Source organism: Entelurus aequoreus, linkage group LG03, assembly GCF_033978785.1.
Source record: "Entelurus aequoreus isolate RoL-2023_Sb linkage group LG03, RoL_Eaeq_v1.1, whole genome shotgun sequence".
In the NCBI taxonomy this organism is placed as follows: domain Eukaryota; kingdom Metazoa; phylum Chordata; class Actinopteri; order Syngnathiformes; family Syngnathidae; genus Entelurus; species Entelurus aequoreus.
The window spans coordinates 10,619,717-10,632,685 of NC_084733.1; the positions used below are offsets into that span (position 1 = coordinate 10,619,717).

At 42.1% G+C, this 12,969-nt stretch overlaps 2 protein-coding genes across 7 annotated transcripts in view; one reads left to right on the forward strand and one right to left on the reverse strand.

Moving 5' to 3' along the window:
- LOC133646114 (gastrula zinc finger protein XlCGF28.1-like) overlaps nt 1–12,969 on the forward strand; it is a 201,653-nt gene that overhangs the window by 182,532 nt on the left and 6,152 nt on the right. For 2 of the 6 annotated variants that reach the window (XM_062041136.1, XM_062041135.1), the window contains 3 exons: nt 83–412; nt 3,542–3,775; nt 4,379–6,608. In XM_062041136.1, the coding sequence (XP_061897120.1) occupies nt 83–412; nt 3,542–3,775; nt 4,379–5,742 (1,928 nt within the window). In that variant the 3' untranslated portion in view covers nt 5,743–6,608. Of the gene's footprint in view, nt 1–82; nt 413–3,541; nt 3,776–4,378; nt 6,609–8,568; nt 9,138–12,727; nt 12,962–12,969 lie in introns of those variants that run through there. The other 4 variants (XM_062041140.1, XM_062041139.1, XM_062041143.1 and 1 more) reach the window with 4 other exon arrangements.
- The window catches only part of LOC133646118 (zinc finger protein 32-like), a 118,433-nt gene that overhangs the window by 79,286 nt on the left and 26,178 nt on the right, over nt 1–12,969 (reverse strand). The window lies entirely within an intron of this gene.

Sequence of the window (12,969 nt, forward strand, 5' to 3'; positions counted from 1 at the left end):
TCCCAACTCATATGGAAACAGGGTTTGTATATAATATTTGACCTGTCATAGTTAAAATGTTTTTTTTGGTTTGTTTTTGCAGATACCCGGCAGTTGATTGGACGTCAAGGAGAAGGTCTCCCTCAGCCGCAGGGGAGAAGCTTCACTTTGAAGCAGGAGGATCCACAGTCACCACATCTTCACACGGAAAAGGAGGAGTCAAAGCCCCCACTTGTTAAACAGGAACAGGAGGCGCCACAGACACCCCACATTAAAAAGGAGGAGGAGGAACTCTGGATCACTCAGGAGGAAGAGTGTCTTCTAGGGCAGGAGGAGGCTGATCTCACCAAGTTTCCACTGACTGTTGTCTCTGTGAAGACTGAAGACCATGAAGAGAAACCACCTGAGTCCTCACAGCTTCATCACAGTCCAAGTAAGCACAACATCCAGATATCATTTACAATGTTTGTAGCTAATGTTCATCCATCTCCACAAAGTGTAGGCATGCAAGGTTTAGGACCATCCGTTCATCCACCCATTAGCTACCGCTTGTCCCTTTCGGGGCCGAAGGAGTGGATGGAGGCTATCCCAGCTGAATTTGGCCGAAGGCGGTGTACACAAGTCGAGGAACTAAAAAAAATGGCATCTTAAACCTAAAAATATTTCCCATTACAGGCAGGCACTATGAAAAGTCTAAGTAATATGAGAGAAATGCCATCCGTCCATCCATCTTCTTCCGCTTATCCGAGGTCGGGTCGTGGGGGCAGCAGCCTAAGCAGGGAAGCCCAGACTTCCCTCTCCCCAGCCACTTCGTCCAGCTCTTCCCGGGGGATCCCGAGGCGTTCCCAGGTCAGCCGGGAGACATAGTCTTCCCAACGTGTCCTGGGTCTTCCCCGTGGCCTCCTACCGGTCCGACGTGCCCTAAACACCTCCCTAGGGAGGCGTTCGAGTGGCATCCTGACCAGATGCCCGAACCACCTCATCTGGCTCCTCTCGATGTGGAGGAGCAGCGGCTTTACTTTGAGCTCCTCCCGGATGGCAGAGCTTCTCACCCTATCTCTAAGGGAGAGACCCGCCACCCGGCGGAGGAAACTCATTTCGGCCGCTTGTACCCGTGATCTTGTCCTTTCGGTCATAACCCAAAGCTCATGACCATAGGTGAGGATGGGAACGTAGATCGACCGGTAAATTGAGAGCTTTGCCTTCCGGCTCAGCTCCTTCTTCACCACAACGGATCGATACAGCGTCCGCATTACTGAAGACGCCGCACCGATCCGCCTGTCGATCTCACGATCCACTCTTCCCTCACTCGTGAACAAGACTCCGAGGTACTTGAACTCCTCCACTTGGGACAGGGTCTCCTCCGCAACCCGGAGATGGCACTCCACCCTTTTCCGGGCGAGAACCATGGACTCGGACTTGGAGGTGTTGATTCTCATCCCAGTCGCTTCACAGTCAGCTGCGAACTGATCCAGTGAGAGCTGAAGATCCTGGCCAGATGAAGCCATCAGGACCACATCATCTGCAAAAAGCAGAGACCTAATCCTGCAGCCACCTAACCGGATCCCCTCAACGCCTTGACTGCGCCTAGCAATTCTGTCCATAAAAGTTATGAACAGAACCTTGGCGGAGTCCAACCCTCACTGGAAACGTGTCCGACTTACTGCCAGCAATGCGGACCAAGCTCTGACACTGATCATACAGGGAGCGGACCGCCACAATCAGACAGTCCGATACCCCATACTCTCTAAGCACTCCCCACAGGACTTCCCGAGGGACATGGTCAAATGCCTTTTCCAAGTCCACAAAGCACATGTAGACTGGTTGGGCAAACTCCCATGCACCCTCAAGGACCCTGCCGAGAGTATGGAGCTGGTCCACAGTTCCACGACCAGGACGAAAACCACACTGTTCCTCCTGAATCCGAGGTTCGACTATCCGGCGTAGCCTCCTCTCCAGTACACCTGAATAGACCTTACCGGGAAGGCTGAGGAGTGTGATCCCACGATAGTTAGAACACACCCTCCGGTTCCCCTTCTTAAAGAGAGGAACCACCACCCCGGTCTGCCAATCCAGAGGTACCGCCCCCAATGTCCACATGATGCTGCAGAGTCTTGTCAACCAAGACAGCCCCACAGCATCCAGAGCCTTAAGGAACTCCGGGTGGATCTCATCCACCCCCGGGGACTTGCCACCAAGGAGCTTTTTAACTACCTCAGCCCCAGAAATAGGAGAGCCCACCACAGATTCCCCAGACACTGCTTCCTCATAGGAAGACGTGTTGGTGGGATTGAGGAGGTCTTCGAAGTATTCCCTCCACCGATCCACAACATCCGCAGTCGAGGTCAGCAGAACACCATCCTCACCATACACGGTGTTGATAGTGCACTGCTTTCCCTTCCTGAGGCGGCGGATGGTGGTCCGGAATCGCTTCGAAGCCGTCCGGAAGTCGTTTTCCATGGCTTCCCCGAACTCCTCCCATGTCCGAGTTTTTGCATCCGCGACCGCTTGGCCTGTCGGTACCTGTCCGCTGCCTCAGGAGTCTTATGAGCCAAAAGAACCCGATAGGACTCCTTCTTCAGCTTGACGGCATCCCTCACCGCCGGTGTCCACCAACGAGTTCTAGGATTACCGCCACGACAGGCACCAACTACCTTGCGGCCACAGCTCCAATCAGCCGCCTAGACAATAGAGGTGCGGAACCTGGTCCACTCGGACTCAATGTCCAGCAACTCCCTCATGACATGTTCAAAGTTCTTCCGGAGGTGGGAATTGAAACTCTCTCTGACAGGAGACTCTGCCAGACGTTCCCAGCAAACCCTCACAATGCGTTTGGGCCTGCCAGGACTGTGCGGCATCCTCCCCCACCATCGCAGCCAACTCACCACCAGGTGGTGATCGGTAGAAAGCTCCGCCCCTCTCTTCACCCGAGTGTCCAAAACATGAGGCCGCAAATCCGATGACACAACTACAAAGTCGATCATGGAACTGCGGCCTAGGGTGTCCTGGTGCCAAGTGCACATATGGACACCCTTATGCTTGAACATGGTGTTCATTATGGACAATCTATGACGGGCACAAAAGTCCAATAACAAAACACTGCTCGGGTTCAGATCCGGGCGGCCATTCTTCCCAATCACGCCTCTCCAGGTTTCACTGTCGGTGCCAATATGAGCGTTGAAGTCCCCCAGTAGAATGAGGGAATCACCCGGGGGAGCACTCTCAAGTACTCCCTCGAGTGAATCCAAAAAGGGTGGGTACTCTGAGCTGACGTTTGGCGCGTAAGCGCAAACCACAGTCAGGACCCGTCCCCCCCACCCGAAGGCGGAGAGAAATGGAAATACAAAATGGTTTCAAAAATGTTACGTGCTGTGATATTAAAGGGTATGGTAGTTTTACAGGCATTTGCTGTAATATTACAGTAAATATTGATTACAGTATTTTACTGTGAAAAATACTGTACTAAAATGGATCAATACATAGTTTTTGAAACATCACATTGTAATACAAACTTGTTAAAACCAGTGATCATATTTCACACTAATTCTTGTTTGTCCTGTAGACGTCCAGCAGCTGATTGGTTATCAAATAGACCCTCTGCTTCAGTTGAAGGAGGAGCCACAGCCCCCCCACATTAAAGAGGAAGAAGAGGAACTGTGGATCTCCCAGGAGGAAGAGTGTCTTCTAGGGCAGGAGGAGGCTGATCTCACCAAGTTTCCACTGACTGTCGTCTCTGTGAAGACTGAAGACCATGAAGAGAAACCACCTGAGTGCTCACAGCTTCATCACAGTCCAAGTAAGCACAACATCCAGATATCATCTTATACAATGTTTGTAACTAATGTTCATCCTTCTCCACAAAGTGTAGGCATGCAAGGTTTAGGAGCATCCATTCATCCACCCATTTGCTACCGCTTGTCCCTTTCGGGGCCGCAGGAGTGGATGGAGGCTATCCCAGCTGAATTTGGGCGGAAGGCGGTGTACACAATTCGAGGAACTAAAAAAATGGCATCTTAATAACCTCTTAAGGCCCAAGCTGTTTGTTTACATGCTTTTTTTATTTCTCTTTGCTATTTGGGCTTATTGGACCCTAATTAGAATAAAAACTAAGAATCATCTTTTGATATGATGTACTTATTAGTCCATAAGTACACAAATGTGTACTTCATGTTTAGTGACATGCTAATTCTTATTTTTACACTTTTTTTCCCAAATTCCATTGTATGTTATACTCTTCTGACACCACCAGATGGCAATATAAGTGTCCACATAAGCGGCCATAAGACCCCAATTCAGTAGTGTACACAATTTTGGAGATAAGCGCTAAAAGGTGCTGTCCACGCATGTGGCCACTAAGCCTTTAGAGGTTTTAAAATGTGTTTGGTTTGTGTTTTTGCAGATGCCCAGCGGTTGATTGAATGTCAAGAAGAAGGTCTCCCTCAGCTGCAGGGGAGAAGCTTCACTTTGAAGCAGGAGGATCCACAGCCACCACATCTTCACACGGAAAAGGAGGAGTCAAAGCCCCCACTTGTTAAACAGGAACAGGAGGCGCCACAGACACCCCACATTAAAAAGGAAGAGGAAGAACTCTGGATGACTCAGAAGGAAGAGTGTCTTCTAGGGCAGGAGGAGGCTGATGCCACCAAGTTTCCACTGACTGTTGTCTCTGTGAAGACTGAAGACCATGAAGAGAAACCACCTGAGTCCTCACAGCTTCACCACAGTCCAAGTAAGGACAACAGAGCCGTTGAACCTTCAAGCCGCAGCTCACCACAACACATGATAACAGAAACCGATGGAGACCACTGTGGAGGATCACAAGCAGACAAGCTCTTAGCTCCACTGTCAGATAGTGACCACGCGTCACACGATAATGTAAATATGGAATCACACACGAGACAAAAACCTTTCAATTGTTCAGTTTGTGGTAAAACGTTATCTAAAAAATGTGTTTTGCAAATACACATGAAAATACACACAGGAGAAACCCCCTATAGTTGTTCCGTTTGTGCCAAAGGTTTTGTTAGAAACGGTGATTTGACGCGACACATGAGGACACACACAGGAGAAAAACCTTACAATTGCTCAAAATGTGGCAAAACGTTCTCTCAAAGTGGAACACTGCAGTCACACATGAGAACACACACAGGAGAAAAACCTTTCAGTTGCTCCAAATGTGGCCAAAAGTTCTCTCAAAGTGTAACGATGCGGTCACACATGAAAACACACACAGGAGAAAAACCTTTCAATTGCTCCAAATGTGGCAAAAAGTTCTCTCAACGTGTAACGCTGCGGTCACACATCAGAACATACACAGGAGAAAAACCTTTCAGTTATGCAGGAGAAAAACCTTTCAGTTGTCCAATTTGCAGTGAAAGATTCTCAAAAGAACGTCACATGCAATCACACGTTAAAACACACACAGGAGTAAAACCTTTTACGTGTTCCGTTTGCGCTAAAGGCTTTGTTGTAAACTCTCGGTTGATACTACACATGCAGTGTCACACAGGAGAAAAACCTTTCAGTTGCTCAAACTGTGGAAAAAAGTTCTCTGCAAGGAGTACAATGCTGTCACACATGAGAACACACACAGGAGAAGACCTTTTCAGTTGCTCAAACTGTGGAAAAAAGTTCACTGAAAGGAGAAAACTGCTGTCACACATGAGAACACACACAGGAGAAAAACCTTTCAGTTGTTCAGTGTGTGGTAATAGATTCTCTCACAAAAATAGTATGCAAAGACATAAGATGATAAAACATTAGAGGTGGGAATCTTTGGGCACCTCACGATTTGATTAAAAATTGATTATTGATGCATCTTTTATTTATGTATATTGATGCAGTTGTACATTTATATTCGTTTCACTAAATACGAGTTTATCACTTGCAACTTTGAAAAATTTAACTAATGTAAATGTGTGCAAAACTGGAACATAAGAGACCTATTGTAGGAGCGTAAATGCTGTTTAAGTTCATTTACATTTTATGGAAGGTGCTTTATGTTTATTCAGCCAAAATGGGACTATTTACTTTATTTGCATGCTTAGAATAATTATAAGGTACACTTTATTTGTAATTATTACATTTGTCTAAATAATTTGATGACATAACTGTTTAATTGCATATATGGTGGAAGGATCTGTGTGGTAAGATGGTTTTGGACACAATGTATTGTGGGTAATGGCAGTCAGTTATGGGGGAATCGAGCCACACAGTTTTTCGGCCTCACTCTTACTTTTCCTTACTCTTACTTTTTCTAACTCTTTCTTACTGTATCAAACTCGCTTTATTTTTCCATTCATTTGTTCCCACATCGTTATTGTTTTACGTTTTTGAATGATTAAGTTCACAATTCAACGATACAAAACGAAGAGGAGCGTCTGGAGTTTGTTTGTTGTTGCCGCAGCAAGCGGAGGAGGAGAAAGTAGAGGAGCGTCAAGCTAAGGCTTCATTAGGAATCTACACCTATAATAAAGGAGCTGGTCGGATCGCTCGGTAAGGTGGTCTTTAAACACACCGTGTCGGTGGAGAATAAACGAGTGCTGTGTGTCTTGAAGTGAAGCACGGAGGAAATACCTGTTGGAATTTGGCCTGTTGTTATCATAAAATTGGCAATAAAAGATAAAAAAGGAAGTCAGACTTTGTTTTCTTCTGGACGCTACAATACATGATATTACTTTATTTTGTTAGGTGTGGCGGCTAATATGAAGCCGTACAACAAAGAGAAACCCTAAATGTAGTTAAACCGAATGTATAGTGTAGCACTTTTATTTTGAAGACGCAAAAGTGTGTGATTGTTCTGAGAAAGTGTCTTATCAAAAGTCTCCTTTCGACACACTGCCGGCCGTTTTTCATTTCTGTTAAACTTTTATGTCATCGTACTTGCCAAATCAGTCACAGTGACAATCTAAATGTTATGTTATCACTGCACCTCAACCGTATCCTGAACACTGAAGTGAAGCACATTCCACCTCTGAACGACACGCGCAGCAGGCGTTTGCTGCAGGTATGTCGCCTCCTCACGGCGAAAAATAGTCTTTTGTCGGGAGAACAACTTGCCATGGTTTTGAACCTGATATGTCAAAAAGGAAGTGTTCGCGTTAATCGGCCGATAAAAAATATTAGTGCAGTTATTGAAATGTATAGTTTGTGTTATCGCGTTAACTTTGACAGCCCTACTTTACATACAATAAATAAATCGATTATCGACGTTTACTAATCAAATTTATAATCGTCCATGTACGACTTTGCGATGCATCTAAAAATCGATTATTTCCCACACCTCCAGAAAACACACACAGGAGAATAACCTTTCTTTTTTGGAAGTCCTATTTGAATTAGGGTTGTACGGTATAGCGGTACTAGTATACTGTAGTAACGCGGCACTAATGAATTAAAAACGGTCCTATACTCTGTTTGAAAAGTACCGGTTCCTGGGCATGACGGCACGTCGTGACATTGCTGGTTTTACAAGCAGAGGAGCGTGTTCGGCAGCGCACAATCACGGAGTACTAACACGCAGACACGGTGTGTAGACAGAAAAGGGAGAACGAACGCATTTTGGCCTAAAAACTAACGATAAAGGTGGAGCTATAACACTGAAACGCCCTGTGGAAGAAGTGCTTTAAAGCAGCTAACATCCATCCGCAGTCTGCAGTGTTTTAGCTACTTCTAAATCACTTATCCTGGCCTCCATGGAGACAAATAAAGTAAGTTTCTTACAAGTATCATTATCACTGCAGGACGAGGAATAGCTAAACATGCTCCACTACACACCGTAGGAGGATACAATAGCTCACCGGCGTCACCGCTAACAAAAGCTAGCGCGCCTGAATGTAAACAAATGCCATGGGTTAATCTACACCTGACATCCACTGTAATGATATCATGTACAGGAGCGTATCTAGTCGATACTACTATGATTACATCGATATTTTTATCGTCACAAAATCTTTATAAACTCAGTAAATATGTCCCTGGACACACGAGGACTTTGAATATGACCAATGTATGATCCTGTAACTACTTGGTATCGGATCGATACCCAAATTTGTGGTATCATCCAAAACTAATGTAAAGTATTCCAAACAAGAGAAGAATAAGTGATTACCCGTATTACATTTGAACAGAAGTGTAGATAGAACATGTTGGGACGGAAAATAAGCAGATATTAACAGTAAATGAACAAGTGCATTAATAACCTGTTCAAAACATGTTAAGATGATCTCAAAGTAGACACTTTAAATACATGCATGTGTAAGCGGTGCCGAATATAAACGTTCAGTCACACTTTTCTTCTAGATTTATTTTGTGCTTTTGTGCTCGTCACAGATTGTCCATTACAAACACAATGTTCAGACATAGGGTGTCCATATGTGCACTCGGCACCAGGACAACTTAGGCCGCAGTTCGAAGATCAACTTTGTGGTTGTATCATCTCAAGGACACTCCTCATCACCACTTCAAGATGGCGGCCCAATTTCTCGCGTCACAGCAGCCAGTGCTGCGTCTCCTTATAAGATGTCTATGTTGTGAAGTATCTGTCAAAGGAAGTGACTTGTGTCTCCGCGCATGCGTAGACTGATCGCGTCTTGTGACCGAAGGAAACACGTCACGCTCAGAAGTGAGCAGTGAGGACTTTAAATGTAGGTTAATTCCGAATTTGTACTTTTTTATCGATTCGTCGACCGTATGAAAAACTACTCTTTATATATAATTTATGTCAGAATACACGCTACTCGTCTCCGTGAACTTTGGAGCTTCTCGTGCTAGCTTAGCTTGCTAGTTAGCTTAGCATGAATTGATTAACGTGAACCTCGACTTGAACAAGTAGAAAAACTTATTGGGGTGTTACCATTTAGTGGTCAATTGTACGGAATATGTACTGTACTGTGCAATCTACTAATAAAAGTCTCGATCAATCAATCAAAAGCTCGCTAGTTAGCTTAGCTTGCTAGTTAGCTTAGCTTGCCGGCTGCTAACAAAAGAGACTTGGACGTCATCAACAGATCACTAAGCAGAGATTAAGTCGGGGAAAATGTGCGAAAGAAGGGTAGCAGAGTACGAGGAGGAACTTTCTCGAACAAAAGAGAAGAATGAGCGACTACAGCGACTGGAAGCTGTTTTGGAAAAACATCCAGTTGTGTTACACAGACCAGGTTTGTTTACTTCTTAACTCTCACATGTTTACTAACTTTGTATTGCATCATTAATACTATTCTTAAATATATTGTTTGTAGGAAAGGTGAATTGTCTTGTGAGGACGATGCACTGTTTTGTTTTTATATTGTTCATGAAAACAAAACAGTTTCAGGCACAATGTGAAGAGGTTGATGTTCCTCTCAGTTTGTAACAATGGGACTTTATAAAAAAACACCACCTAATAAAGCATGTTTTTTTTAAGGGTTTATTTTGCCCACCCACAAACATCTCCATGTATAAAAGTATCTATTATGATGACAAAAGTGTGAATACTTTAAGCGCTTTTGGAATGATATTGACCATTTAAAGTAAAGTTAAAGTACCAATGATCGTCACACACACTAGGTGTGGTGAAATTTGATACCCATCACCCTCACCCCCTGGGAGGTGAGGGGAGCAGTGGGCAGCAGCGGTGGCCGCGCCCGGGAATCATTTTTAATGATTTAACCCCTAATTCCAACCCTTGATGCTGAGTGCCAAGCAGGGAGGTCATGGCTCCCATTTTTATAGTCTTTGGCAGTGGTTCTCAAATGGGGGTACACGTACACTTGGGGGTACTTGAAGGTATGCCAAGGGGTACGTGAGATTTTTTAAAAATGTCCGTCAAAAAGAACTGTGAAAAGAAATGCAACAATGCAATATTCAGTGTTGACAGCTAGATTTGTTGTGGACATGTTCCATAAATATTGATGTTAAAGATTTCTTTTTTTTGTGAAGAAATGTTTAGAATTAAGTCCATGAATCCAGATGGATCTCTATTACAATCCCCAAAGAGGGCACTTTAAGTTGATGATCACTTCTATGTGTAGAAATCTTTATTTATAATTGAATCACTTGTTTATTTTTCAACAAGTTTTTAGTTACTTTTATATCTTTTTTTCCAAATAGTTCAAGAAAGACCACAACAAATGAGCAATATTTTGCACTGTTATACAATTTAATAAATCAGAAACTGATGACATAGTGCTGTATTTTACTTCTTTATCTCTTTTTTTTTCAACCAAAAATGCTTTGCACTGATTAGGGGGTACTTGAATTTAAAAAAATGTTCACAGGGGGTACATCACTGAAAAAAGGTTGAGAACCTCTGGTCTTTGGTATGACTCGGCCGGGGTTTGAACTCATAACCTACCCATCTCAGGGGGGACACTCTAACCACTAAGCCACTGAGTAGGTGGTATTTCTATGATATTTAAAGGGGATGTTCACAACTTCTCAAAGTTATATTTTTCAAACCAAAAGATATAATAAGAACACCACTGGCTAGCTTATGTTATAATTAGTGGTATATATATATATATATAAACTACCGTTCAAAAGTTTGGGGTCACCCAAACAATTTTGTGGAATAGCCTTCATTTCTAAGAACAAGAATAGACTGTCGAGTTTCAGATGAAAGTTCTCTTTTTCTGGCCATTTTGAGCGTTTAATTGACCCCACAAATGTGATGCTCCAGAAACTCAATCTGCTCAAAGGAAGGTCTGTTATGTAGCTTCTGTAACGAGCTAAACTGTTTTCAGGTGTGTGAACATGATTGCACAAGGGTTTTCTAATCATCAATTAGCCTTCTGAGCCAATGAGCAAACACATTGTACCATTAGAACACTGGAGTGATAGTTGCTGGAAATGGGCCTCTATACACCTATGTAGATATTGCACCAAAAACCAGACATTTGCAGCTAGAATAGTCATTTACCACATTAGCAATGTATAGAGTGTATTTCTTTAAAGTTAAGACTAGTTTGAAGTTATCTTCATTGAAAAGTACAGTGCTTTTCCTTAAAAAATAAGGACATTTCAATGTGACCCCAAACTTTTGAACGCTAGTGTATATATATATATATATAATTTTAAACTAAGAATAATCTTTGGATATGATGTACTTAGTCCATAAGTACACAAACGTGTACTTCATGTTTAGTGACATGCTAATTCTTATTTTTACACTTTTTCCCCCAAATTCCATTGTATGTTATACTCTTCTGACACCACCAGATGGCAGTATAAGTGTCCACATAAGCGGCCATAAGACCCCAATTCAGTAGTGTACACAATTTTGGAGATAGGAGCTAAAAGGTGCTGTCCACGCATGTGGCCACTAAGCCTTTAGAGCAGGGGTCACCAACCTTTTTGAAACCAAGAGCTACTTCTTGGGTACTGATTAATGCGAAGGGCTACCAGTTTGATACACACTTAAATAAATTGCCAGAAATAGCCAATTTGCTCAATTTACCTTTAACTCTATGTTATTATTAATAATTAATGATATTTACACTTAATTGAACGGTTTAAAAGAGGACAAAACACAAAAAAATGACAATTACATTTTGAAACATAGTTTATCTTCAATTTCGACTCTTTAAAATTCAAAATTCAACCGAAAAAAAGAAGAGAAAAACTAGCTAATTGGAATCTTTTTGATAAAAATTTAAAAAATAATTTATGGAACATCATTAGTAATTTTTCCTGATTAAGATTAATTTTTGAATTTTGATGACACATTTTAAATAGGTTAAAATCCAATTTACACTTTGTTAGAATATATAACAAATTGGACCAAGCTATATTTCTAACAAAGACAAATCATTATTTCTTCTAGATTTTCCAGAACAACATTTTTAAAAGAAATTCAAAAGACTTTGAAATAAGATTTCAATTTGATTCTACGGATTTTCTAGATTTGCCAGAATATTTTTTTTGAATTTTAATCATAATAAGTTTGAAGAAATATTTCACAAATTTTCTTCGTCGAAAAAACAGAAGCTAAAATGAAGAATTAAATTAAAATGTCTTTATTATTCTTTACAATAAAAAAAATAAATTTACTTGAACATTGATTTAAATTGTCAGGAAAGAAAAGGAAGGAATTTAAAAGGTAAAAAGGTATATGTGTTTAAAAATCCTAAAATAATTTTTAAGGTTGTATATTTTCTCTAAAATTGTCTTTCTGAAAGTTATAAGAAGCAAAGTAAAAAAATTAATTTATTTATTTAAACAAGTGAAGACCAAGTCTTTAAAATATTTTCTTGGATTTTCAAATTGTATTTGAGTTTTGTCTCTCTTAGAATTAAAAATGTCGGGAAAAGCGAGACCAGCTTGCTAGTAAATAAATACAATTTAAAAAATAGAGGCAGCTCACTGGTAAGTGCTGCTATTTGAGCTAATTTTAGAACAGGCCAGCGGGCTACTCATCTGGTCCTTACGGGCTACCTGGTGCCCGCGGGCACCGCGTTGGTGACCCCTGCTTTAGAGGTATAAAACCTAAAAATATTTCCCAAGACAGGCAGGCACTATGAAAAGCCTAAGCAATATGAGAGGAATGGAAATACAAAAACGGTTTCAAAAATGTTACTTGCTGTGATATTAAAGGGTGTGGTAGTTTTACAGGCATTTGCTGTAATGCTACAGTAAATCTTGATGACAGTATTTTACTGTGAAAAATACTGTACTAAAATTGATCAATACGTTGTTTTTGAAACATCACATTGTAATACAAACTTGTTAAACCAGTGATCATATTTCACAATAATTCTTGTTTGTCCTGTAGACGTCCAGCAGTTGATTGGTTATCAAGAAGAACCTCTGCCTCAGTTGAAGGAGGAGCCACAGCCCCCCCACATTAAAGAGGAAGAAGAGGAACTTTGGATCTCCCAGGAGGAAGAGTGTCTTCTAGGGCAGGAGGAGGCTGATCTCACCAAGTTTCCACTGACTGTCGTCTCTGTGAAGACTGAAGACCAGGAAGAGAAACCACCTGAGTCCTCACAGCTTCATCACAATCCAAGTAAGCAC